General features: G+C 47.2%; 10 protein-coding genes across 10 annotated transcripts; 3 read left to right on the top strand and 7 right to left on the bottom strand.

Annotated features, from left to right (window-relative positions):
* Positions 1 to 2,202: 2,202 nt before the first annotated feature.
* Positions 2,203 to 4,982, top strand: B0J16DRAFT_397313 (uncharacterized protein; the record flags this gene model as incomplete). The annotated part of the gene is made up of 1 exon (XM_046132308.1): positions 2,203 to 4,982. One exon carries the CDS (start codon positions 2,203 to 2,205, stop codon positions 4,903 to 4,905), a length of 2,703 nt encoding a protein of 900 aa, XP_045985226.1. The 3' UTR covers positions 4,906 to 4,982.
* Positions 4,983 to 6,384: 1,402 nt separating this feature from the next.
* B0J16DRAFT_371165 (uncharacterized protein) lies at positions 6,385 to 10,562 on the bottom strand. The gene is made up of 5 exons (XM_046130392.1): positions 10,119 to 10,562; positions 8,733 to 10,049; positions 8,010 to 8,685; positions 7,436 to 7,895; positions 6,385 to 7,388 (listed from the first exon to the last, which is right to left on the bottom strand). The coding sequence occupies exons 1-5, from the start codon at positions 10,498 to 10,500 to the stop codon at positions 6,519 to 6,521; spliced, it is 3,705 nt and encodes a 1,234-aa protein (XP_045985225.1). The 5' UTR covers positions 10,501 to 10,562; the 3' UTR covers positions 6,385 to 6,518.
* A 983-nt stretch (positions 10,563 to 11,545) lies between these two features.
* On the bottom strand, positions 11,546 to 12,782 carry B0J16DRAFT_318945 (uncharacterized protein; the record flags this gene model as incomplete). Its single annotated transcript, XM_046125486.1, has 6 exons — positions 11,546 to 11,673; positions 11,722 to 11,784; positions 11,945 to 12,101; positions 12,334 to 12,480; positions 12,516 to 12,586; positions 12,632 to 12,782. 6 exons carry the CDS (start codon positions 12,780 to 12,782, stop codon positions 11,546 to 11,548), a joined length of 717 nt encoding a protein of 238 aa, XP_045985224.1.
* Positions 12,783 to 13,034: 252 nt separating this feature from the next.
* B0J16DRAFT_318944 (ribosomal protein L11, N-terminal domain-containing protein) lies at positions 13,035 to 13,556 on the bottom strand (the record flags this gene model as incomplete). The annotated part of the gene is made up of 2 exons (XM_046125485.1): positions 13,035 to 13,370; positions 13,422 to 13,556. 2 exons carry the CDS (start codon positions 13,554 to 13,556, stop codon positions 13,035 to 13,037), a joined length of 471 nt encoding a protein of 156 aa, XP_045985223.1.
* Positions 13,557 to 13,903: 347 nt separating this feature from the next.
* On the top strand, positions 13,904 to 15,183 carry B0J16DRAFT_112460 (putative rRNA assembly protein Mis3). The gene is made up of 3 exons (XM_046121468.1): positions 13,904 to 14,157; positions 14,208 to 14,646; positions 14,694 to 15,183. Exons 1-3 carry the CDS (start codon positions 14,021 to 14,023, stop codon positions 15,075 to 15,077), a joined length of 960 nt encoding a protein of 319 aa, XP_045985222.1. The 5' UTR covers positions 13,904 to 14,020; the 3' UTR covers positions 15,078 to 15,183.
* A 105-nt stretch (positions 15,184 to 15,288) lies between these two features.
* On the bottom strand, positions 15,289 to 16,435 carry B0J16DRAFT_264485 (uncharacterized protein; the record flags this gene model as incomplete). The annotated part of the gene is made up of 2 exons (XM_046123361.1): positions 15,289 to 16,321; positions 16,374 to 16,435. 2 exons carry the CDS (start codon positions 16,433 to 16,435, stop codon positions 15,289 to 15,291), a joined length of 1,095 nt encoding a protein of 364 aa, XP_045985221.1.
* Positions 16,436 to 17,328: 893 nt separating this feature from the next.
* Positions 17,329 to 18,535, top strand: B0J16DRAFT_112435 (uncharacterized protein). The gene is made up of 2 exons (XM_046121467.1): positions 17,329 to 17,618; positions 17,672 to 18,535. The coding sequence occupies exons 1-2, from the start codon at positions 17,476 to 17,478 to the stop codon at positions 18,501 to 18,503; spliced, it is 975 nt and encodes a 324-aa protein (XP_045985220.1). The 5' UTR covers positions 17,329 to 17,475; the 3' UTR covers positions 18,504 to 18,535.
* On the bottom strand, positions 18,536 to 19,158 carry B0J16DRAFT_112424 (Endoribonuclease L-PSP/chorismate mutase-like protein). The gene is made up of 2 exons (XM_046121466.1): positions 18,916 to 19,158; positions 18,536 to 18,862 (listed from the first exon to the last, which is right to left on the bottom strand). The coding sequence occupies exons 1-2, from the start codon at positions 19,020 to 19,022 to the stop codon at positions 18,568 to 18,570; spliced, it is 402 nt and encodes a 133-aa protein (XP_045985219.1). The 5' UTR covers positions 19,023 to 19,158; the 3' UTR covers positions 18,536 to 18,567.
* A 51-nt stretch (positions 19,159 to 19,209) lies between these two features.
* Positions 19,210 to 20,170, bottom strand: B0J16DRAFT_339329 (uncharacterized protein). The gene has a single exon (XM_046127537.1). The coding sequence runs from the start codon at positions 20,066 to 20,068 to the stop codon at positions 19,478 to 19,480; it is 591 nt and encodes a 196-aa protein (XP_045985218.1). The 5' UTR covers positions 20,069 to 20,170; the 3' UTR covers positions 19,210 to 19,477.
* Positions 20,171 to 21,297: 1,127 nt separating this feature from the next.
* On the bottom strand, positions 21,298 to 23,368 carry B0J16DRAFT_339323 (S-adenosyl-L-methionine-dependent methyltransferase). The gene is made up of 9 exons (XM_046127536.1): positions 23,347 to 23,368; positions 22,958 to 23,292; positions 22,607 to 22,692; positions 22,373 to 22,554; positions 22,155 to 22,313; positions 22,011 to 22,104; positions 21,890 to 21,959; positions 21,796 to 21,809; positions 21,298 to 21,740 (listed from the first exon to the last, which is right to left on the bottom strand). The coding sequence occupies exons 2-9, from the start codon at positions 23,093 to 23,095 to the stop codon at positions 21,707 to 21,709; spliced, it is 777 nt and encodes a 258-aa protein (XP_045985217.1). The 5' UTR covers positions 23,096 to 23,292; positions 23,347 to 23,368; the 3' UTR covers positions 21,298 to 21,706.
* Positions 23,369 to 24,874: the final 1,506 nt, after the last annotated feature.

Genomic DNA, 24,874 nt, shown 5'->3' with positions numbered 1-24,874 from the left:
AGGGGAGAAAGCATGCAGCAATGACAGCTGCCATTGTCCGTTTATGGAAATAAATCAAGAAATTTTCTCTTCAGTCTCAAGGTTCTAGCCCAAGGCGGAGCTTCCGGCCAAAGCTTCGGTCGCCTCCAAGCCCTCTGGAGATAAATATCAGAAATCCTTTCATCGTCAACCAGTAGAGAAAGTGCTGATAAAAATCAACAACTCCACATATTACCAAAAGTACAGCTAATGCTTTACACTTTTCCCGTATAAGGAATGAGTCCGCAACCAGATGAGTCCCTTGCCTGAGTAATACGCAACCAACGTATGGTGCGGCTCTGTGCATATTAGCTACTATTTCGAGTAATTGAGTGGCGACCAAGGTCCCGCTGAGAATACACTTATTGAATGGATCCACGATGCTATTGATTCACAGACTACGTGACTACTAACCGAGTAGATATACTGCTAGCGAACAGAAAGAAGCTGCTCTTAAAGGGTTGACATACTGAAATAAAATAGTCTGAAGTAGTCTAAATACTCGTCTAAGCTATCATAAAGCGACCAAAACATTTTGTCGCGTATGCCTCGGCGACCAGTTCGTCTGCCACCCTACCCGACGTCTAGTAGTACGGTTCTATGAATAAAACCGCTATCGTAATGAGTGACGACAATTCCCATGAGATCCAATGCGACCATAGGAAGCTTTCAATCCTTGGATCTCGTTCTTTCAATTCTAGGCTTTTTTTGTTGACGAACGACTATCGTCGCAGGCGAAGACATTCAAGGCAGGGTGACAGTTGATTGCATTGACTGGTCTGCGGCCAAGTATCCAACATAACATTCCTTGGTGAGACTGAATATCAAATCTGCACAAACAATCGAAGGAGTTAGTTAATGTACTGGTAGCACATCATACCTGAATATCTCTTCACCGTACCTTGGACAAATGTACTGAAAGCAGACGGGATCCGGACTCTTTACCTTTCTCGACATACTACTAAGGTAAGCAAGTAAAACTCGAAAACTCCCTAATCAAAGAGTACAACAGAAAATCTAATATCACAGGTTTGAAAATCTAAGTCATTCAGCAGAATGTACAAAGCTCCATGGTCCTTTAACTCCAAGAAGTTAGCTAGTAATACTGCTACTCCTGTCATTACTTGGTATGTGACTGTTCCCAGTAGGAGATATTATCAGTTACTTCACCTCAGGTCAAAGTTTTATTGCTCTAATTTAGATAAGTTAATTAATCCATTTATTGAGGCTACTTAGCACAAGCACTTTTATACCCTACCTAGGTAGATACCTAGGCATTCAAGATGGCGTTGCTTCAACTACGTATGCTCTAAGTGCAAGCAAACGTTGGGTAGCATGAATAAGACTAAGTGACCTGAGACTCCGTTTTGTATGAACATGAAATGTACTACTAATTTGCTCTCGTCGACAGCTAGGCTTCTCAGACAGAGAGGACTAGTATATAGCTCTTTGTTTGCAAGTGAGCTGCAAACATAGAAAAATACAGACTGCACACAAACCCACAATGAACTGGTCTCAAAGAACGCTGAAGAATTGCATAGCTATGTAAATCTACTAGGTACTTTGTGATGATATTGGACTGATGCTGCATTGAAACAATCGAAGTGAATATTGATAGAGCGCTATGAATACCTAGTTGGATCCTTCACAATAGAGATATTGATTGAATCAAGAACTGCCAGTTAACGGTGACTGGCAGTGATTTCATATGGATGTATGGACAATTGTTAGTACCCAACTGGCAGTAACTTCGCATGCCTGGGCTTGTAATTCACAGATATTGCCCGGCAGTGGTAGGAAGTGACAAGATAATGCAAGGTAGGTAAGTTAATGTACCTAACTAAAAGATACATCCAATCTTGGGTGTCTTTTTTTTTTTCTTGCCTTCTTTTCTTCTTTTCTTTCTTCTTCCTACTTTCTTCTTCTTATACCTCTGCCCTCTGAATACACCACGTCTGTATATCTTGAATGGACCTGCTACCTAGCTGTTTACTGTATGCTCGCACACTTATCTTCTCTTGATTAGGTATGTTTCTTCGTGGAAGATCCCCATATGCAATCCAGGGAACCTTTTCGAAGTCCAGCCGGGCTATAAAGGCCCTGCCTTCATCCCCTGGATAGAAGAACCGAGTTGCTTATTTTCCTTTCATGCGCTGACGATACCAGTGGACCTCAAACCTCTCGATGGCTCGCTACGGGAACCCACTCCCTCCATGGGCTCCGTCCCCAAGCCATTTCCATGTCGAGGAACGCAGGAAGTCGAAGTCAACAGCGAATAAGCACAACGTTCCTGAGCAGAAGAAATTGCCCGCCGAGTCGGGCGAATTTTTCGAATCTTTGGATGGCTTAGTTCAAGATGCTAACAACGTCAACGATGACGATAACGTTGATGATTCTGACTATTTTGATGATGATGAAGGTGTTGACGATACCGATGATGTCGATATGCCAGATGCTTCAGACCTCCCTTACGTCGACGATCAGCACATTCTTGATCCTGACATTGACCCTGCACTTTACAATGACACCAATGATCAACAAGCCCTACATACCAATATCGACCCTATCCTCTATGGCAATGGCAACGATTATGATCAGTATGTGTCTGGCCACCCGGGACGCTTTGGAGAGGCAGACTTACACCCCCCAACGTCTGAGAACTTTGTCAATGGACACGGGTCTTATGACACTGATACGAAACTCTTGCCGCCATCGCCACCCGCGTACCTACACCAACGCACCTCTGAAGTGTTGTTGTATTTCGCTGGTCAAGTGCTTACTGAGATGGGCGTCTGCATCACACCACCCCCTGTGAGACTCCCAGATATGTCGGTAGACGGTCTAACTGAAATCTGGCATCGCACTCGAGCGCAACTCCTAGCAGATGGTGTACCGTCCGAACTTATTCTTGTTGGTGGTTTGAGAGCTGTCTCACAGCTATTGTCATTCAACCGAGGGCGTTTCTATGACCCCTCATACGTCCATGCTTTACCACAGTGGTCTTATTGCGACAAATCCAAAGATGCGCCGAGCATCGAAGTCCCTTCAGGTCAACTGGCGTCAAACGACCATGGTCAACATGAACAGCTCCAAGACGGAGATGGTGGACTGGTTGAGTACCACGATGATCGCGAAGCCAACCCACAACCTGGTTCCGTCTGGCCTCCCGACCGGGGGCGACATGAAGCATTGACACTTACTAATGAGTCCGTTTTTGTCATTTCTAATGGCTCGACGAAGAATGCCCCCACGACCCTCAGGGCCCCGGCTCAACTCCAGCCCCCCTCTGAGTCAGCTCAACATCGATCATCGACTTTAAGAATCCTCTTGCACATAATGAGGAAGCTTCATCGGACTGTGTTCGGAGTACCCAAAGGGAGCTACGCAGAATTCTGGACAACCCTTTTCGTCAGCGGGCTGGATCAAAGTTGGAAGATCAAAGAATTGTCCTACTTGAAGCAACGTTTTCAGTGGGTTCTCGATCTCGTTGAGACCGGTTGCCTGCCTCCACAAGCCCAAATAGCGGAAAACCTGCTACGTGAGGGACTGAAAGACAGTGCACTTTCTTGTACTAGTCACCCATACGACTATGTTATAAGGCTCACAAGGAACACAGCTGGGTATCTCAACCCTGATCTGTCTGCTACATGGGTGAAGAAGTTCTTGTCTGCCGAAGGCGCTCTGCAGCACATTGAGGCCGGCATTCAGACATCTATCCCTGATATGGGTATCGACGGCTTCTGTGGTATTTACGGCATTCTAATCGCGTGGATCTGGGAGGAGTCAATTCATCAGTCAGGCAACTGGCGCAAAGATGAGGACGTAACGTCTTTTGCTTATCTTGTTGACACAATGCCAACTGAACCATCGGAACCCCCTGAAGCAGAAAGACAGAAGACGTCGACCCCGCCGCCCTTAGCCCCTGGTTTTCCGGTGCTTGAATCTCGTCCAGACTCGCCAGGCCCCTACCCGCCGCTGAGGGACGAAACCATTCAAGGCATCAGCAAAGCATGGGAGCCGCAGGAATACGATTACTTGAAATATCTTGAGGGCGCAGGGTACCCAAGAGCTACTCGCAATGCGAAATTCTGGGCGAGGTTTGGCCCGCATCGTGAAGCAACAGCCATCGACAGCAAAATGAAACAAGTGAGAAAAGATCAGCCGCGTCGGGTTCCGCTTTGGACAGATCGTGAGAAACAATACTTGATCGAGCTATTAGAAACAAAGCAGTCCTGGAAAGAAGTCCATGCCGCATTCTCTGCGAAATTTCCAGAATCTGGCAGAGACATACAAGCCCTTCGATTTTATGCTAACAAAAACGAGTTGACTATTCCGTGGGCCCGTACAGTTCAACCGTGGACCGATTTGGAAGATGCTTACCTGGAGACTTTAATCAAAGACAAGGTGCCGATGAAGCAAATCCCTGCCATGCTGAAAGAGAAGTCCGGCATTATACGTACGGAAAGCGCTGTCCGGTCAAGGGTTACGACACTGGAATTACGCGGTGACAACAAGCATGAGGCCTTCACAGAGCGAGAGGACAAATTTCTTCGAAAGTGCTTACCTCTGGAACTCGACTCAAGTGAATTGTATAGTCGGTTCAGGAAGCAATTCGGAGACCGTCATCCTTCTAAATCAATTCAAGGTAGGATGAAACGCGTAGCAACGGACGAAAACGCTTCTACGCAGAGATTTGTCCCATGGGAGGACAGAGAAATTGAATTTCTCGAAGACTGGGCACGTCGGCCGGTACAAACAGGCGTTGTAAAAGAATTTCAGGCAGTGTTTGGACCGAACCGCTCTGAACTTGCTGTGAAAGGAAAGCTGAATATCATCAGAACTCGCCAGAAGAACACAGCCACGGAAGACACGCAGGAGGATGGTTGAGATTTCATTGACGGGGCCCTGGGCATGAGTATGAAGTCTTCAGATGGGTGGCTACACAAGCCAGGACTTATGTAGTAGTGAAGACGAATTTTATGAACGTTGATTTCTGAATACATGACTCAAAGATCGATAACAGGGCGTGACGAAGTAAATGATATTTAATCTCTAGGCTGAAGAAGCCATCTAAGGGTCCGTTAGTGTGGCATAAACTGACTTGCTATTTGTCTATTATGATTCTCTGATATCTTGAGGATAATCATGATCAGATTCTCTGGTTCTGGCTAGTTGTTGTAACTAGCCAACTATCAAGTGAAGATCCAAACAAGAATAGCCTCGCCCATGATCCCATCATTCATCCTAGTTACAGTTACAGTAATTGGACTTGAGATGCCATTCAATCGCTCAGAGTTGTAGTTGCACTCCCATCATCTTAGCACATAGGACCGTCCTATGTAGACTTACCAGACTCGGACAACCTTTCAATACACAATCTCTTCCGACACTACCAATATCAACCATACATATCTCGATTGGGGTTTGGGGCAGTCGTCTTGTCTAAAACGTATGATCACAGGAGAATTCTGCCGCAGTCCGCCCTTGATTAATACGCAATCACCGTATGGTGCGGCTCTTCGCGTGCTAGCTGCTACGGGCGTATTCGAAGTAGTTGAGTGGCGGGAATCCTTTATTAGCAAGACAAGTCCTTGAGACCTTACCTACTATACCCAAGGGATGAAGTAACTCAATCACTTTACGTCAGCTTAGACTAGTACAGTAGCATCCATGATATTATTGTATTTGTCGATCTCTAGGTTAGTACAGTAGTAGGTAGTTTATTATTCAGGAAATATTATTCGTCTCAGTTAAATGGAGTCTCCAGGGCATGGGTGTGAGGAGACCACATCTATCAAACTTGATACCACGTACTTGTGTGGCAGAGATATCAGTCTAGCTTTTGATATTCTATCAAACCATCTTCCAACTTATCTCTTGTTTTATGTTCCCGAGATTAGGCTTTAGTTTTACATAGTAGTTTTCTGCTATTCCTACGTTAAACTGCAGTCAGGTTTACGGAGTTGAATTATTGTATCTTACTTATTCTTTAGATACATCAGGTCTATGCTAGGATATATTATATTGTAAAATTCATAGGTTCCCAAGTAATTCTCACCCAAAGGCTACATTATAAGATATACCCCGAAAGCCATATTGTAGGTGAAATACAGTATAATCTTATGTATAACTTAACCTGTTCTCAGTATAAACCTTCTGGAAGTTACGCATCTTGTGGATTTAATTTCTTAGTCACAACAATACAACACGTACACTCAGACTCCAGACGTCAAAGTCACACCGCAAGGTTTATTTTATTAGACTGAACGTCCAGTCAGCGTCATTTGACCGGATCCGCGGGTATACCTTATGGTTCCGTGTATTTACAAAGGACAACACTCTGTACATTTCCTATCAAGTAGCTAACCCCACAAACCCTCCAATCTCATCCGCTTCACATCCTTTCTCTGACTGATTCTCCCAATTTTTCTCAGTCTGCAATGACGTGTTTGCCTTACTCTTAAAAGCTCGGCCAACCACCCCAGTCTTGTCGCCAAATCTTAGGCGCCATCTACACTCTCCTGGGATTCTTTGCTCCTCTTCCTGGTTCTGATATCATAGCACTTGGACAACACAGAACTGCTACTACGCTCTGGTCCAAACTCCGCACGAAAATCGTCCTCAACACCTGCAACCACTGTTGATTTTGAAAGCCAGTCCTCCAGAAAGGCTTCCTCGTTCGGAGTCCAAGCACGAAACTTAGAAGGATTCTCAACAGATTGCATATTCCTCATTTTACCCTCAATCGTTGCCTTGGAATGCTCAGCTCCAAACTCCCTCCAAAGGTTACTGCACACCTCGTTCAGCTTAAGATCCTGAGCCTTGTACTTTCGAAGCCGATCTTCTTCGTCTTGAGTGAAAGCTTGGTTTGTGCCATTCGTATAGCCCATTCTTGTGGCCCTGTGCTTGCAGCTGTTGTAGGACCGCACGACACCGAACTTCTTTTCAAATAAATCAGGAATTTCCTGCAGCGGGATCTTCTTCTCTCGCAACGATTTGAGGTAAGCATCCTGTGGACCGGTCCAAGGTCGACCACCCGGAAAGCCCAATTTGTTTGCATTGGCATAACATTTAATGCCTCTTTCCGTTCTGTTGTTGCCAAACTGTTCATTCAATTCGTCACATACCTCGTCCCACCCCCCAAGGTCCTGGATGAGCTCGCTCAGGCAATCTCGCTCAGCAGTCTTCCAGGCTATAGACTTACGCCCAGACTGTTTGTGCTTCATTGGGCCGTACTCGGTTGGGTTCTTCCTTCTCAGATTCCCCTCCTGTTTGTCGATGGCCCCCTCCCCACGATGGGGGTACTTTTCGGTGAACTTTCGCAATCGAGTCGGCCTATCATCCCCTGACTTTAGGAGATCTTCCAAGTACTGAATTTCTGGAGCGCTCCACCTCGTTCCTCTGCTGGTGACTCTACCTCTGATGACTCCGCTGGGGGTGAGTCCTTTGGTAGTGGTTGGGCATGAGAAGAGCTGGGTTCTGACTCAAGAGGACTTGACTTTTCTTGGCTTTCTGTCTGGAACAGAACGTTTGTTGGCGTGGGACTTGGTGCTTGATTTGTCCCAGAGGAAAGGTAGAACTGAGAACGCATGGCCTTTTCCCAGATCCAGGCAATCATCATGCCATACGTATCGCAGAACCCATTTATGCCCATTCCATGCATGCTCGCTCGGATCTTTGCATCTATCTGTTTCAAGCATCCTTGATGCGCCAAAAAGTCTTTGACCCACAAAGAGCATAGATCTGGGTTTAATAAGGAATCATCCATCCGCCGTCCCTCGAACTTGTACGGATGCGTGGTAGAAGAAAGCGCCGTATCTTTCAGGGCTTCGCGCAAAAGCTCCTCAGCAGCACGAGCCTCGGGAGGCAAGGAACCACTTTCAATATAATCCAGAACCCACTGGAATCGCTGCTTTAGTCGGTCAATGTCATCAATCTTCCATTTCGTATCGAGCCCAGCAATGTATAGCATCTCCTAGAACTGTATATACGTTGCGTCGGGGCTTTGGAACGTGCTCTCGTGCCACTTTCTCATTATGCATATCAGAATGCGAAGGGTCGAGGATAGATTCTGACCCGTTTCAATCGGACTTTCAATTGCGCGAGGGATAACGAGGCAGGAATTCTTGGCCTCGACCTTCTTCTCGTCTTCGGTTCCGACGACAACGGAATCATTTGTCAAGGCCAAGGCCTCGAGACGTTCACAGTCGGAGGGCCAGACGTAGCCCGAATCTTCTTCGGCTTCTTCAGTGACTGCTTGGTCGTCTCGTTGCTTCGTCTGCGCATGTGTCGTGGGCGCTAACAGATGAGGCTCTTCACATACGTCCTTCAATGGCTCATAAGTCCAAATCGGCAACTCATGCTTGTAGGATGGGTCGTAAACACGACTTTTACCTTGGTTCCAGATTGTACGTACCCGCTCTATACCACCGTCGAGGATGTACTTGGATGGAACCCTGTCTGCCAGTAGCTGTGCCCTTGCTCTATACCACAGTTCGGTCAAATTGTCGAAAGACATATTAGGAAAAGGGGTTGGCGGAGGGTCGACAGCCATGCCGTGCTCAGTGAGGATTTGAATTCCGAAATACAACAAAACATCTCGAGTTCGTCGAAAAATATCTGAGGGCATGCGACGGTCCTTCACAAGCACCCGATCGGGCGGCACCTCTGTCAACGTGTCAGTGCCAAAACCATACGCATAGGAATCTATTCACCTTCAATGTTTTCCCACACATCTCTGTGCAACAATCGTGCAAGATGGTATCGAAAGAACCCTCGGTTAAAGAGAGTTGGGTCTTCTTCCACAAAGCCAGTACCTTTGAGGAGATCGCGTATATTCCAACACGTGCCTAGCCCATCTTCGAGAGCAGGGATATGATAATATATATCATTATCATCCCGCGGATCTTGTACAAGGCCCTTGAGAAGCAAATGATGCTTGACCTGGTAAATCGTGGACCAGACAAATCGCCATCGACTTGCGCGACATGACAGAAAGCCTGACCTGGGGTCTGCCATAAGTACATCGTATAGGGACTTGATGTCCTCTATACTTTTAGTAATGCCGTGGTCACAAAGTTTGTCAACTAGAAACTGCCATTGGATGGGAGATTGCTGGCCATGCTTGTAGACCTGATCTTCGTGTTCCTCAATGATTGAGTGTAAACAACTTGTCTGGTGTTGCGTCCAGGTTAAGCTAATCATCAAAGCCCCAAACCCCTTCGACGTTTGCTTCAACGGGAGTGCCCGGTTTGACCCTTCGAAAGATCTTTGGGGTACGGACTCTGGTCTCAGCGACAGTCCATAAGGCAATGCTGTGTTTGGTCCGAAGTTTCTGCCTGTGCGATCGACACAATCCAAAATCAGGATGTCAATGGTTTCTGCGAGTGCTGCGATATAATGTAGGTGCTTGATTGCGTCGCCCATCTCCGCTCGTGGTAATGGAAAGACCGACAACACTGATATCTCTACTTTGGCGATTCTGGCATCTGCCAATCGATCGTAGACGTGTAAAGATCCTTTGGTAGCTGTAGTGCTCGACCTAACTTTGGTCAACTCGGTCCAATGTCGCATCGCGCGTTGTCGAATTCCAATTGATCCACAGTTGTCGGGTCTCAGGGACAACGCCTGACCGCAATAGCCAGTGTAGTCAGAACAGTCGGCATTTTCATCAGTCGCGGCATGCCTGGGTTCACCCCAAACGAAGTAGGTTCCAATACAGTTAGGGACCAACTTTGCGCCTGACGACAATGGGTAGCTCTCCAGAATACGAAACATGGCTCGGTCATCTCGATGACCGATTGCAGCCCTGTTTCTGAATGACCTGCTATGTGGATGTAGCAGGAGACGTAGTAAGGCGCTTTTTGTTTTCTCATCCGAGTTTGATTTCATCCAATCGAGCTGGACGCCGGAAAATAGCGACTTGGGAGACAGCGGGTTCGTAGTTTCATCTGAGGAGTCGAAAGCATTCTCAAATATCGAAGTATACCACTTGTCGTGGTTTCTGACCTTTTCTTGTTGGAATTTTGGTACTGCCACAGCGTCGTTAGCATGGACGGGTTCATCATGTGTTGCAGAGAAGATCGCTGTCCGTCACTTACAACTATCCAACGTCGGAGCTGGTCCACAGGTATCCTCCAGGGCGTCTATGAAGACGTTGATCTCTTCGATGGTCATTTTTCTTGCGCGTGGTACCTTAACATCTTGAGAAGTGATGTCTTCAGTGTCTAACAGTGCTTCGCCGTTTTCCCCTTCAGGATGGAGGTTTGTTCCTCCATCCTCGAAATCTTCAGAATTTGCTAGGTCGTTCATAAATTCGTAGAGCTCTCCTGTTTCTTTCGGTATGGAAAGTTGTTGGTGGACGATCTTCTGTCGCTTTGACTTAGGTGCTTTGTTTGTCCCTCCTGGTCGCTTGCCTTCACGAACGCAGAAGTGCTTCCACAATGAACCAAAACGGTCGGTGGCAGGTTGGTTGCCAGCCATGGCTATGGATGCCCAGGATTCAACGAACTTGGTAAAATCCAAATGATGAAGTGTGATTCAAGACGGAATATTCAGGGGGAGAGTGTATGAAAAGGATAATTCTAAATCATAAAAAGCCTAGGTACCTAGAAGAGATAAATAGTGTAGGAATCTAATATCAAATATTACCTTTACTATTATTATTTATCACTGCCTGCCACTGCCTGTCACTGCCTGTCACTGCCACTGTTACCTACTACTACCTAGGTAACTATAGATACTGCTAGGCAACCAGCCCGATACATTCATACTAAATAAAGGCAGTAAAGTACAACTATCACTAGAATATGTGCTGGTTTATAATTAAATGATTTACTAGTAATGCTTGTTTGCTATGAATGAAAGTGTAACTATTCCCAGTGAAGAATTGGTGGGTCTAAATGACTCCAGTAGGATCCTACTCTGGTTTCTACAGTACCTACCTGAGGTTAGTAGATGTTATTCATGCCTACCTTACCAGGCAAGAGGTAGGTGCTAAGGTGGGAAGGTACCTAATCATAAAAAGGCCAAAACTTAGTAGATTTCGTCCCTCATCATAAAGCCATACCAACTTTCAACCACTCACACTTGATCCATCAATGTGCCTCATCCTCCAGCAGAAACACCATTCTACCATGTAACTACATCATTGCCTTCACCTCTTGCCAATCAGATCTATCACCAAGTCCCAGGCATCATCCCGTCTATCTTCGCTCTCCATCCGAGCTCCGATTGTTGTGTTTCTGACGCTATTTGCACCCTCGCTGTAAGTTGGGCTGGATTTGTCGTGAAATGCCTTTGTAAGACCTTTCGCTGTTGATTATCTGCTCAGCCAACCATAAAAGTTTCAAACCTGAAACGATATATTCTCTGGTATATTCCTCCTCTCTTCCGTGAGGGGAAAAGTTTTGCTGGTGGTAAATGCCTTCGGCTGAGCCATTCTCTTATATATATAGAGAGAGATCCTTAACCATAACCTTGAAGGATTCTTAATGATCTTTCTTTCTCGAAGCCTTCACGCCTTTCGTCATGAAATTCGTGCCAGACGTTTTTTAGTGCGCAGAAACTCGACCAGATATTCGGGATCCTTTGTCGTCCAGAGGACCTGGTCCTGCTCAGATGGCCGGTATTTGCTCCAGTTTCTCTCCTGACTAGCTATAGTCGACTCGGTTCATCCTTGTATATATATATATATATATATACCTTCGAATGTCGATGTGAACCTTTTGTTGTGGTTTTCAATCCTTTTCGGGTATTCTGATGGCACTGTCCCATTGTTGTTAGAGTGACTCATACAAAAGAGGAAACATGTAGACAGTTACTTATAGCTATATATAATTGGCACTGGGCCGCAAGCATTTTCCATCTCATCGATGAGACTATTGATGAAGGCAATGTCTAGTTCCTATGGCCGTGGTGCATTGACCTCCTCGGAAGTATTCTCTTTGTTCGTCAGGTCTGTCTTCTTCCTCGGTAAGGCCCAGGTCTGTGTCTCGCTCCAAGAAGGCTTCGTTCGCGGCCAAATCATATATATCTCGCCGGTGGTCTTCGTTGATGGCTTTGACGGCTCCGACCATGGTTCGCTATATCTTTCCATCAGCATCACTGTTTCTCGTATCCTCATCTCTTGGGCGTCTAACCCCCTCACGAACCCGGGTATCTTTTCATAACGAGCCCGAGGAGCCAGTAGGCGGTATGGTAAGAGTCATCCTGGGAGTCCTGCCTACTCTTATATGTCAGTCGAAGGAGGGGGGCTAACAAGTTGACAGTACAGAGTTGACCTGCGAGGTTTGGTGATTGCGTCTCGTCACTTACGTTTGTTGGGAAGCAGGCTTCAACATCTGAACAATTCTGACGATGATCAAACCATTCATCAAATGTCCTCGCCGATACCGCAATCTTTTCTAGCCACGTAACGGACATCAAAGCTTTGTAGACACATGGCAGCCCAGCTGCCAGTGCCTACCAGTGCCAGCCCACAGGTCTAAATCACCTACCACCTGAGCCCGTATCACGAAACAAGCCGTCTGATAGGATGTAGCACTGACATCGACTTGGGGGGAGTTGGCTGTTGATTGAAGTGCAACTACGCATCAACCGATGTCGGCTTTACCAAGCAATTTTCCCCGGCCACTCAGCCCTTTCACCATCCAGAGCTTTGACTTGGCCCAGTCATCGCAACTCTGCTGCACTATATCTCCCAATATCACATCGCAATCGACCTCATATATCTCGTCATATGGAAACTTCACATCCTCCAGCATACTGATGAAGCAAACGCTCAAGCAAGTGTGGGGCTGGCGAGGTCGGTTTGTCCAGAAAGGACAAACGCAAAAGGTGTGTCTGGTACTTCGCTTTTTCAAACACCACGTTGGCGCAATCCAGTACTGATTCGTTTGTTGAGCTCAAACCCCAGTCCTTATCATTAACTGTTGTACACTTCTAATATCTTCTTAGAGGTTCTTATACATGCCACATACGTGGTCTATCGTTTTCTTGATTCATAAACATTTGCTTCAAGCCACCACATCGATACCTATCGACTTCGCCTGGAAAATGACCGCTCTGCAAAGACCTTCCAGAGACAGACCCGAAAGTCGGAGCTCAGACTGCTTGATCTTTGCGATCTCGTAAACGTGCTTGAGTGAGATAGTTCCAACTGTCTCATGACCTGGTTTGCTGGCACCCTTTCGCTTGCCCTTCTTCGACAAAGGTGCTTCAACGGCGTTGAGGAGAAGCCATGAGGTCTGCGGTGTTCGGACGTCGAAGATGAATGATCGATCGGGGCGCACGGTGACTCGGCAAGGAGTTGGTGTGCCGGTGATAATGTGTGCGGTTCGAGCGTTGAACTCCTACTCTCAGGTTAGTACACGAACAAACCGAGTTCCCTCATATACACTGACCTTGCAAAAGTCCATCGACTTGACACCCTTGGAACCCAGAGCAGGACCAACAGGGGGACTGGGACTAGCCTGTCCAGCTCCCACGATCAGCTTCACGATCTGGTCGACGCCTCCAGCACCTCGAGCCTTAGACATGACTACAGTTGTTCTTGAATTGGACGAGTCTCGTGATGCGACGGTTCGAGTGGTGTTTTGCGAACTGGAGAAATTCAAGAGCCACTTTGGTAGCTTTAGTGCGCTGATTGGACGGTATATGTGGGTCATGATGCCCATCCACCCAGCCCACAGCTGCCACAGGCTTTGCTCCACTTCGACCTTCCATCAAAAAAAAAGTTTGGAGTTCTCTTCTCCAACCTTCACATAACAACCATTTTCTCCCCTCCGAGAGAGGCACATCGTCACCAAGAGAAGAGAATCGCGTCGTCTTCTAGGAAAATAGAGTCTCGTCGTCGCCTAGGAAAAGAGTCTCATCGCCGCCTAAGGGAAGACCGAGTTTCGTCATTGCCCAAGAGAAGACCGAGTCTCACCATCGTCCAAGAGAAGACCGAGTCTCACCATTGTCCAAGAGAAGACCGAGTTTCACTGCCGCATACAAGAAGATGCCTTCCACACATGACAAGGAGAAGCCCTGGGATCTGCCCGACATCGATAAATGGAAAGAGGAGCCGTTCAAGCCTGAAGACAATGTCGGCGGTACCTTCTTGGAGGAGAGTAGCTTTTCAACACTCTTCCCAAAGTCAGTCTTTCTTTCTGTGGCTATTCCTTCTCCTAACAATGTCTTCCTAGATATCGCGAGCAGTACTTGAAAGAAGTATGGCCGCTAATCACCAAACAGCTGGCCAAATCGGGTATCGCTTGTACACTCGACTTGGTCGAAGGCTCTATGACCGTCAAGACTAGCCGCAAGACTTGGGATCCGTCGGCTATACTTAACGCGCGAGATTTGATTAAACTGTTGGCTAGAAGCGTTCCCGCCCCTCAAGCTATCAAGATCCTCGAGGATGGCATTGCCTGCGACATTATCAAGATCCGGGGGAACCTGGGCAAGGAGCGCTTCGTGAAGAGAAGACAACGACTTATTGGACAGGCTGGATCTACGTTGAAAGCTCTAGAGATTTTAACTGGCACATACATCCTCGTTCACGGAAACACAGTCTCTACCATGGGTCCCTATAAAGGATTGAAGACTATCCGTCGAATTGTGGAGGACTGCATGGACAACATAGTACGTACGATATCCTGAACTTGATATAGCTTACTAACTGGAAGCAGCACCCTATCTATAAAATAAAAGAGGAGATGATCAAGCAAGAGCTTGCAAAGGATCCTGAGCTTGCAAACGAGAGCTGGGATCGCTTCCTTCCCAATTTCAAAGCGAGATCTCTCTCGCACCGACGAGTCCCAAAGAATGTCACCGACAAGACCAAGAAAACCTACACACCATTCCCTCCAGCACCCGAGAAGAGCAAAGTCGACAAGCAGATCGAAAGTGGCGAGTATTTCTTGGGCAAGGTCGGCAAGGAGCGTGCTGCTCAGGAAGAGCGCAAGGAGAAGCAGAGCAAGCGAAAGGAGGAGAAGGCCAAGGAGCGCGAGGCCGAGTTTGTCCCACCAGAGGAGGATCGTCCCAAGAAGAAGCGCAAGAAGGCTCAAGATTAAGAGCGAACTTTCGGTATTGCATATTGCGTGGATGGGCCACTGGTGTGAGTTGCGCCAATCTCATGCACAAGCTCTCAAGGTGTATGATACCCTGAAAAATGACTTGGCGTTCTTGTATCTGCTTAAAAGTTTAATAGTTGAGGGAGATGCTTTCAAACTAGCTAGTTTCGACATTGGTGATATTGCATTATATAATTTATCAACCACCCGTCTACAGCTTTGAGGATGCGCCGTTTGCCGAATCCCACTCGATTACCAGCTTTCCGAATTGCTTACCCTTGTCCATATCTTGGAACAGTTCATCAATTCCCTGGATGTTGTCCAGCCCCTTAATCGTTCTGCTCACAATGGGTCGGATCTTCTTCTCATTTACAAATTGGACCATATCCCGGAACTCCTTTCGAGATCCCATTGTCGACCCTTTCAGCTCGATGTTCTGCAGATTCGCAGACATGAGCCAGTCCATCTTTGGAGAAACAGTCATACCATATTGGACGATTACACCACCAGCCTTGAGCAATCGCACAGTCTTGCTCACGATTTCGCCGCCTGCGCCGTCAATAACAGCATCGATATATGGCCGGTCAGCTGGCAGCTGTGCTCGAAGCTCCTTATCCCATGCCTCGTTCTTGTATACGACTCCACCCTTTGCGCCCATCTCTTTGGCCTTTGCGATCTTTGCTTCGTCGCCGGACGTGACAAATACATTACAGCCCTTTGCTACGGCGAACTGAAGCACTTGCAGCGCAACACCGCCGCCAATGCCTGTGAGAAGTACATTTGCGCCAGGGAAGGCGGCGTTACTCTTGGTGACTAATGCGCGCCAGCCTGTAAGACCGACAAGAGGCAAAGCTGCGCCTTCAGCAGGTGTGAGGTGCTCAGGCGCGGGCTCGACCTCTTCCTCTGATACCACAATGTAGTCCTGAGCGGTGCCGACTTCGGTGAGCTTGGAGCCACCAGTGACCGCAAACTTGCGGCTATCCTCTGGGGCAGCAGGATCTGATTCCCAGCCGCGCATTGGAGTAAGAATGACGGGCTTGTTGAGAAGATCTTTACGGGTGACATTGGATCCGAGAGCGACGACGGTACCATATCCATCTGCTAGAATTGGGTTGGTGAAGGAAATGGCTGGGTAGAGATGACGGCGCATGAAGAGATCACGATGATTGAGCGCCGCCGCCGAGAGGTTGACTAGAACCTCTTTGGGGCCAGGTGTTGGCTTAGGTACTTCATCGATCCGAAGTCTAGATGAACGTTAGCAATTGGATATTTGTTTGATGAGATGGTAGTTCTGACGGATAATAAACCTTTCCAGGCTTTGCGCCTTCGATCTGCTGTAGAGTGAGAGCTCGAGGCATAATTGCGGTTGTGATACTTTTGAATGAGATGTAATGAGACTTCTTATCAAAATGGACTTGTCTAGCAAAGCAATTAGTTGAAATCGTCTTGATGCCGGCTATTGTGTATGAGCCAGTTGAAGTCGGGAAGTATGTATGAGATAGCCTTCGACTACACCGAATAGCCATGGCCCCGCAACGTTAGTAGTTAGACCTCGGTTGTGTGATCTACTAAGGTTGTATAAACGCGTCGGCTCGATGATGCAAGAGCTTGGAAATCATGATTCTGATTAATAATACATAGAATTTGAATCGACTGGCACCGTCAATCTTCTCACTTCACTCTCATTAGAACATAACTATATTGCTCTTTGTCTTAGTGAGTTATTGTTGTCTTCATGTGACGTTATGGGGAAAACCAGCAATAACCTTCAACCGCGGTATGTAAGTAACAACTCTCAATTTGAGCACAGAACGTGAAGCTATATACCGAAAGCACCCAAGTTACATGGCACTCACTTTGGTCTTTTCAATCAAATATTCTAAGATTCGTATTGTTAAGAGTCAAGGGTTGAACAGCAGCTTACCCTACATGATTCCTGATTCGGCAACTCGAGCTTCAAGTCAGCACTTTAAATCAACTCTACCGCTGCTCGAGCATTATTGTGAGCCATGCTGGTCTATGATAGAGTTCGATTAGGATGGTAGACTGTATGTTGCAAGTTGTCTTGACGTGGACGTCGATGTATCTTCAAAGATAACGACACGATGAGCTTTGACACTACCTCTGTGGGACTACAGGAGGACTGTCAACCAGCTCATTGGATTTATAATGTTCTAAGAAGATTGTGATAGTATTTGAATCGCCGTGAAAGTATTCTTCAACTATTCTATATTTGGCCGAGTTCCTATACTATGGTTTCTCAAGTAAAGCTACTATACCAACAATTGCGTGCTTACCAACACTCCGAAAACCGGCGATTGATATATCGTCATTCCCAACGACCATCAAACAAACATCCACTATCAAAATAGGCGACTACCACAAATAGGATTCCCAGATGGCTGCGCTACTATCAGGCGCCGTCTATGGCGCCTCTACGATAGCATCAGGCGTATTTCTGCCCTCGAAAATCATCGATCAGTTCAAGTTCCAGGATTGGCATATGCTGCAAACCTCTCTTGGTGCCGTTGCAAGCAGCGCGTGAGCAACCATACCCCACAAGGCGTCTGAACACCTACTGACATTGAGAATAGAATTATATACAAGATTGCTGAGCGTTACGGTTATGTTAAACTCAAGCCTAGAAGCTCTTCTCCAATCGGTCTTTTTGGACATTATGATGGCAACGTTCTAGGCGGGTTTCTGCTTGGGGCTGGTATGGCTTTCTCAGGATCTTGTCCTGGAACATTGTTCGCGCAGGTTGGTGCTGGTTTACGGACAGGGCTTTATGCTCTTGGAGGAGCTATCGTTGGTGGTATTGCATACACGGGATATGTCGCACAAGCAGCCAAGGCTCAAAGGGAGAAGGCGGACGTGAAGCCTGAGACCGTGACGCTTGATGAGAACCTCGGCCTGTCGAAAGATACAACGGTGGCTGTCTTCGAATCTGTCTGCTTATCTGTCATTGCTGCATCTGTGGCATACACTACTGGCTCAGACTGGACGGTCTTCTCAGCTGGTGGTGGATTGTTCATCGGCTTCTCACAACTCTTCTCCATTCTTATCCGTCGTTCTATGCTCGGTATTTCAGGCTCTTACGAAGAAGTCGGCAACCATTTCTGGTGGCTTACGCGAGGCTCTTCTTGGCCCAGCAGTCGACAAAATACTTTGTTCGCTGCGGGTATGGCATCTGGTGCGTGGGCGATCACCAAGGTCTTCCCTTCCTTCGTGCCCAGAGATGCTATTGAGGTTAACCCATGGCTTGCTGGCACTGGAGGGTTCTTGATGATTGTAGGATCAAGATTGGCCGGTGGATGTACTTCTGGTCATGGTGTTAGTGGTCTGTCGATGATGTCGACGTCAAGTCTTGTCACTATGAGTACTGCTTTTGCAGCGGGAAGTCTGATTGCACCTTTAGTACACTAGAACAAACACTTGGTTTCAATACATAGACAATATTCCTGGCAGCCTGTCTTACAAACTACAAGACCTATTCGTCCTTCTTACCACATCCTATTCTAGCGGTCACTTCAATCTCAATCTTCATCTCATCCTTCATCAACCCAGACTGCACCATAGTAGCAGCAGGACGAACCTCTCCAAACCACTTCTTCAATACAGACCAAGTCTTGGGAAAGTCATCTCGATCAGGCAGAATGTACTTAACGCGAACGACATCGGATACCGAAGCACCGGCGGACTCAAGAGCGGCAGCGATGTTCTTCATGGTTTGGTCAGCTTGCTCAGCAACGTCGGATGAGATCTGCCCGGTTTCATAGTCATAGCTAATTTGCGTTAGTATATCTTCATAGTCACAATGGAGGAAGCTTATGATCACCCGGTAGTACCACTGACGAAGACCCAATCTCCGGTCACGACAGCTCGTGAGTATCCGATTTGCTCTTCAAAGGCAGAGCCGGAGCTGATGTTTTGGCGGGAAGTCATTGTAGATGAGATTCAAGTTTGAGAGTCGTATGGATAAGAAGATGGAAGCTACAGATCAAGAACAGTTCAAGGAAGAAAAGAAGCACAAAGACGAGTATAAATACGAGATCTAGTGCCGCTGTTTGGTTGTTGTGAGTCACTTACACTATTCCGAATTACCTCTCCAAGGTGGGGTTCCTCGATCAAGCCTTACTATGGAGCAGAGCCGAATATCTCACATGGTACAAGACCAACAATGGCTGACAATTTTCTCATAATCATAGTCCAATTGTTAGGTTAACTTCCTTCTTCTTTACAGGAAAAGGATGTTCTAGTATGGATGAGTTGAGATATCCAGGCCCATAGATCTATGCAAGCAGCTGGTATCTGATTGATTTCGTGACAATCGTAACGCTGGTTAACACCGTAGTATACATATTCTATTTTACACCATGCATGGGAATGCACCATCCATCTTAACCGATAAGCTCCTTGACCATCTTGGACAGCTCCTTCTTGTCCACATCCTTGCCCTCGAGAGCACCGGACAGACGCTTCATGACATCTCCCATGATGGCCTTGGCCTGAATACCAGCAGCCTTGGAAGCCTCAACGGCATCCTGTACCAAAGCCTTGAGCTGAGCCTCAGACAAACTCTCAACGCCGCTGTTGGAGAGATATTCGTCCAGAACCTTGATCTGATCCTCCTCCTTCTGAACGAGATCATCACGGTTGGCGGCCTTGGCCTCAGCGGCAGCATCCTGAGAGCTCTTCTGGATCTTGCGGATCAATGCGACGAGCTGAACATCGGTCTTGATAGGTGTCGATGTCTTGGAGGCATTGAGGTTGGCGGACATAATAGCTCGGAGGACGGTCAGACGGGGGGTATCCTTGGCGCGCATGGCAGTCTTGAGATCGGCCTTGAGCTTGGACAGCAGAGGAGGGGGAGCATCGTCGGTAGATGTTGAGTAGAATCGGCAGACAGAAAGTCGGTTGACGGGCTGGCGGAAGGCAGGCTGGGACATGCGAAGCGCCCGGAAAAGCTGCATAGATTGTCTTGAGGCCATTTTGATAATTGGGACCAGGATAGTGGTCGAGGTATTCGTTTGCTGTAGAGTGTGTAGAGGCTGTTTGGTGCTATGATATGATGACCTGGGAAGCTCAGAGCTGAAATCGGACGAGACGGGAACTCAAAATTTCCCAAGGTCCCAAGGCCCAATTGGCGACTGTGATTGGCGGTATCGATAAGCTCCAGTGCAGGTGTCAGTGGTGGATAGGAACAGTCCAGGGACCCCAGACTGCTAACCCCGACCCCATGGAACTGGTCCAATTTGTGTCATATCCGGGGAGTCACTGAATGCACGACCAGACTGCCGAAGGGTTTGTCCAACATATCGAGAGCGTTCCTTTTTCATTGTTCCAAGCGTCGAACAGAAAAGGCGTATGTCTCTTAATTATATTTCCCAAAAATCAAGTTTCCCAATGAATTTAACATTAGATCCTGTAACATATAGCGACATTCCAATACCACATCGACCCCTTACCCCTTACCAACAGCTTCCTTGACAATGTTTTCTCTCTTCCCTTCTGACGTCGTTCGACAAGGCACGGAACACCGCTAAATCACCTGATGATTGATGTTACGACTCGCCTATGCTAGACAAGGATCGGGGATGATCCCGCTGATATTGCATTCCGCTAAGTTAGGTGTGCGTAGGATTACGCACTAGCTTTGGTGGTCGAGGAACAGACCAAGCAGTGGCTTGAACGTCGAATACTAAAGTGTTGACACAGATCTATCCGTCTCGTTCTCCAGAATTGCCCGAGACGATCATCAAATATCAAGACCAGTGAAAGGTACATGAATCAGAGATAGTTATCTCTTGCTTAGGAGACAGGTACTGTACCTTAGCGTTGTTGGTGGGGATAAACTCGTCGGTAGTTCAGTCCGACGGAGAAATGAGGACCTAGCTTGTAGTGGAATGAGTAGTGATTTCACAGATATACCCAACACTTACTTGTGTGTCAAGCTTGTAGAAGGAACCCTAAGCTGTGTGGAATGTCTCTTTCAAACCTGGACACTGAAACTGTTCTGTTTCTTCCTTGGTCTTCTATCAATATCTTAGTGTTGCAGGGTCTCTTAGCAAAAACCAAGGTTGCGGCCGCAAACAACAAGTCTCTTACACATCGGTCCCAAACTGTCGGTACCGAGTGTCCATCGGGCAGTCGTTTACGAGTCGAGTCACTCCTTAGGCCTTCATTCACAACAAGGGATGGGCAGCCACTTTCATGGATTGTGCAAGTTGGTTAGGAGTTGGATCTGCTCCTTCTTTGGGTAGTCCGAGCACCTGCACTTCCCCTTCTTTATTGTTTATCTACTAAGGTAGGTACTCTCATTGGGTGTTCCTGCCTTGTTTGTCGTCATGCTATGGATTTTCGTTCAACCTTCCTGCATTATCCACTTGATGGCGCGCCACTACTGCTTGCCTTGTCAACCAACAAAACTTTGTTTCAACGACATGGCAGTGTCCTCCACTGTTCCTTCCGTTCAATGATGTGCCGACCTCTTTTTATTCTTTTGTGAATGACTCCAATCCAACACCATGCCTCCTCTTAATGCCATACTTGAAATTCGAATATTGTGCACTCATTCCGAGGAATTGCCCTACCGCCATTCAGATGCTGCTGTCGGACCCAAGCCCTTCTTATCGACGAGGCTTCTTACCAATACAGACGTAACTGTCATGCTTCCGTTAGAACAAGAGAAAATGATATGGGAACATATTCGACTTACATGGGAAAGTATGCCTATAACCACCATCCAATCGTTCATGTCAGACCGCTAACGCAAAATGAAGCTTCATGAAACAGAACACGAGAAAGCTTACCTTGAAAGCCGGATTGCTTGCCTCGCTCCTCGCTTGAGCTACTAGAAGCTGGAAATCGTTGAAGGACATACTTCCCGACGCTTAGCGGAACATCTCTGTTATCGAACTCCAATCGACCTACCCAAGAAATTGTGTGAAGGGGTACAGAGCCAGCGATGACAATAACTGGCTCACATTATCATTATTCGATCGACCAATCTCATAATCTCTAGGCACTGCATCGATCAGTCTTGAAACACAAGAACATAACGTCGTTCCGGCATACCATTTGACCAACCACACATGGGTAACGTCATGAGTCTCGACTCGACTTCGGCAAAGCCTGCACTTCTCATCCAGCCTGCTAGTTGCAATGGTGCACGAGGATCTTTATACGGGGATTGACTGTCCAAATATTGCTTCGACCACTGCGACAGAGCGTGATCTACCTGTCATGGTTAAAACTAACGACCCTGGTTGGAACTCAAGGGGGCATCGACTCACCTGGTGTTAGTGTGCCATTATCAGATTGGGCATTAAAGTATATTTCGACCATCTGGCACCAACCGCCAGGCTTCAGGACGCGGAAAATGTCTCGAACATAACTTCTCCATCGATTGGCATGGATCCCTCCTGCTACCATTTGACTGTGAACCAGATCAAAGTGGTTAGACTCAAAGGTGAATCTATGTCCAGTTGTCAGCAGTTGTTTATCGACCCCGGCGTCAAAAAGCATACCTTCCGTTCAAGTCATCAACCTGGAGCTCCATATTATCTGGAGGGTTTTCTGGTATCATATGCGGGCTCACATCGATGCCAAGAACCTGTGCAAGATAACCAGTCAGTCAGAGACCTTCATGTTTCAATATTCCATGCTTGATGATTCGGGGTTGCAGCCGTTTTGTTTCATCCGACGAGACCAAGCACAGACGCAAAATATGCTTCTTCGGAAACAACGACATGTTAAGCAGGCTTTAAGCTAGCTAATACCAGACAAAAATACGACAAAAACGACGCAGGAACTCCCTTAAACCTTATAGCAATAGCCTGCTATAAATAATGTTCACCAAACGCCCGTGGAGAACGTACCTCGGAATCAGGATATTGTGTAGCGACTTCCATCGCCCAATCTCCAGTACCACAGCCACAGTCAAGCACTCTCTTTGGAGACCTGATCGGAGGGAATATGAGACGTTCGTCGAAGAGGCCGCTCAGAACTCCGTGCATCAGCTCAAGACGCGAAATTTCATCCTGGAGAAACTCGTTACCTCCTGCAGACGATTTCGGTATTGGAGAGCACTATTATTCCTACCTCATCGATCGGCGCAAAATAAGTACCGTTCGTTAGGGAGTAATGTTGGTAAGTGCGTCCACAATGCTCGACTATCTCGGTGAACGTCTCGTCCAAGGGCACGGTTCCATCCCTTTGCATGGGGGCTTAGTACAACTTCCATGTCTAAAATCTCTGGTTGTCTTACTCGGCTTCCATCATTTTTCGAATCTGATTTTTGGGCTCGATTGGCTTCTGAGAACTCCAAGTGTGCTGCAGACTTGTTCAAAAGATGATAGCAAAATGAGCTAGAGTCCTCTACCGAAAAAAAGAATTTCAGACCACCATCAATCTTTGGGAAAACATGTGGTACCTAAAGCATGGCCCTAGTCCGACGTATAAGAGCCACCCTGGTGCCAGGATGTTGACCCCGAAATGCATCAGTACTATGGCGGCATTTGCATCTAGCGGCTTTGCTTCCCGTCTACAGACGCAATCGGGCTTCTCGAAGAATGCGGAGGATGGTGGACAGCCGAGACATGTACCGGCAAAGCAATGCTTCTCCAAGCTTCTAATGCCGATCTTTACACTCCAGAGTGTTGAGCCATGGAGTAGTATATTGCCACGAGCGTATCATGGGCGTCTATTTCAAACATCATCTATTATAACAACAAGAGAATACGAATTCGATACAACGTCTGACAGATACAAACAGACATCTGGACGAAATGGTTGAGAGGGTCGATTTCACGTTTTCCTGACAAGGCCGGATAACGATTTCAAGACATCGCGGACTCATGTTTGCTTGGACCACCATGACTTAATCTGGGGCATGGAAGTGGCTACCAATGGATGGATCTGAAAACGACTGGCGGAGGCACCGAGTGACCTATCGACGTCCTATTCTTTCCATGCTTTGTTCGATGGCACGCGTTCCACACAAAGTGGAGGGGCTGGACTGACGCATGTTTAAACATGATTGCAGTTGGCAGTCTCCTCCATGCAGAAACAGCTTCTGTAGGGTCTCACTGTCGTTTAGCTCATTGGAGCCAATCACCAGATCCATTTCGCAGTTGGATGGAATCCTCCCACCATCTTGAAAGTCAGGCACCCGGCTGTCGGGACTTATGCAGCCTTCATAGATGGCTTCAGACTATTACCCGCTATGGAGTGTGGTAGCCAATAACCATGAACAGTTTCACGTCGATGGTGAGGCTGTCCTACCCCAATGCTGTAACCTATGGTCACCAGGTAAAGGATACCGAGGGGCGATAGCCCATTGTGTACGTAACACCGTCCTTGGTCTTGTTGGAAAGTAAGATCATGGTTGTACAAACAAAAACTCCTGCTGCACAATCCAATGGCAAACCATGCCAATACCGAGGACGTGGACGTGGGACCGCCTTCGGAAAAAGGCTATCTAAGCTTACCGTGCAACTATACTCGGAGCCTACTCGGTTTACTGCACCAAAAAGGGTCAGCCAAACTCTCTTCTCTTAAGAGCGCATTATTGGCATGGACACTGAGCAGGACAGCAAGTCAGCATGTTGATTTGCATGTTCCTTCCACAGGGGGATCTTGGAATACCAGGATCTGCGGCGTAAATGCACCAGAAAGCCCACCGACAGTCGGAGTACCTCCGTATCACCAAAAACATACTTCGACAGGCCTCAGCGATAACAAAAGTGATCCACACTTGGAGCACTGGAACTTTGAAGGCCAAACAAAGATAATCC

Source organism: Fusarium flagelliforme (genome assembly GCF_020744385.1).
Source record: "Fusarium flagelliforme strain FIESC 12 MPI-CAGE-AA-0113 chromosome Unknown B0J16scaffold_3, whole genome shotgun sequence".
NCBI lineage: Eukaryota > Fungi > Ascomycota > Sordariomycetes > Hypocreales > Nectriaceae > Fusarium > Fusarium flagelliforme.
Note: the sequence above shows the minus strand (reverse complement) of the source record. Positions and strands in the feature narration are given on the sequence as shown.

Excerpts from the sequence above, each read along its gene's own strand:
- B0J16DRAFT_371165 (XM_046130392.1), bottom strand. The coding sequence starts at position 10,500 with ATGGCTGGCAACCAACCTGCCACCGACCGTTTTGGTTCATTGTGGAAG. Across the intron at positions 10,050-10,118 it reads AGCTCCGACGTTGGATAGTT|TACCAAAATTCCAACAAGAA; the intron begins GTAAGTGACGGA and ends ACGCTGTGGCAG. Across the intron at positions 7,389-7,435 it reads CCCCAGCGGAGTCATCAGAG|TACTTGGAAGATCTCCTAAA; the intron begins GTAGAGTCACCA and ends CCAGAAATTCAG.
- B0J16DRAFT_112460 (XM_046121468.1), top strand. The coding sequence starts at position 14,021 with ATGCCTTCCACACATGACAAGGAGAAGCCCTGGGATCTGCCCGACATC. Across the intron at positions 14,158-14,207 it reads TTTTCAACACTCTTCCCAAA|ATATCGCGAGCAGTACTTGA; the intron begins GTCAGTCTTTCT and ends ATGTCTTCCTAG. Across the intron at positions 14,647-14,693 it reads AGGACTGCATGGACAACATA|CACCCTATCTATAAAATAAA; the intron begins GTACGTACGATA and ends AACTGGAAGCAG.
- B0J16DRAFT_112435 (XM_046121467.1), top strand. The coding sequence starts at position 17,476 with ATGGCTGCGCTACTATCAGGCGCCGTCTATGGCGCCTCTACGATAGCA. Across the intron at positions 17,619-17,671 it reads GGTGCCGTTGCAAGCAGCGC|AATTATATACAAGATTGCTG; the intron begins GTGAGCAACCAT and ends CATTGAGAATAG.
- B0J16DRAFT_112424 (XM_046121466.1), bottom strand. The coding sequence starts at position 19,022 with ATGACTTCCCGCCAAAACATCAGCTCCGGCTCTGCCTTTGAAGAGCAA. Across the intron at positions 18,863-18,915 it reads TTCGTCAGTGGTACTACCGG|CTATGACTATGAAACCGGGC; the intron begins GTGATCATAAGC and ends AACGCAAATTAG.
- B0J16DRAFT_339329 (XM_046127537.1), bottom strand. The coding sequence starts at position 20,068 with ATGGCCTCAAGACAATCTATGCAGCTTTTCCGGGCGCTTCGCATGTCC.
- B0J16DRAFT_339323 (XM_046127536.1), bottom strand. The coding sequence starts at position 23,095 with ATGCACGGAGTTCTGAGCGGCCTCTTCGACGAACGTCTCATATTCCCT. Across the intron at positions 22,555-22,606 it reads GTTGATGACTTGAACGGAAG|ATTCACCTTTGAGTCTAACC; the intron begins GTATGCTTTTTG and ends AACTGGACATAG. Across the intron at positions 22,314-22,372 it reads TAATGGCACACTAACACCAG|ATCACGCTCTGTCGCAGTGG; the intron begins GTGAGTCGATGC and ends CATGACAGGTAG.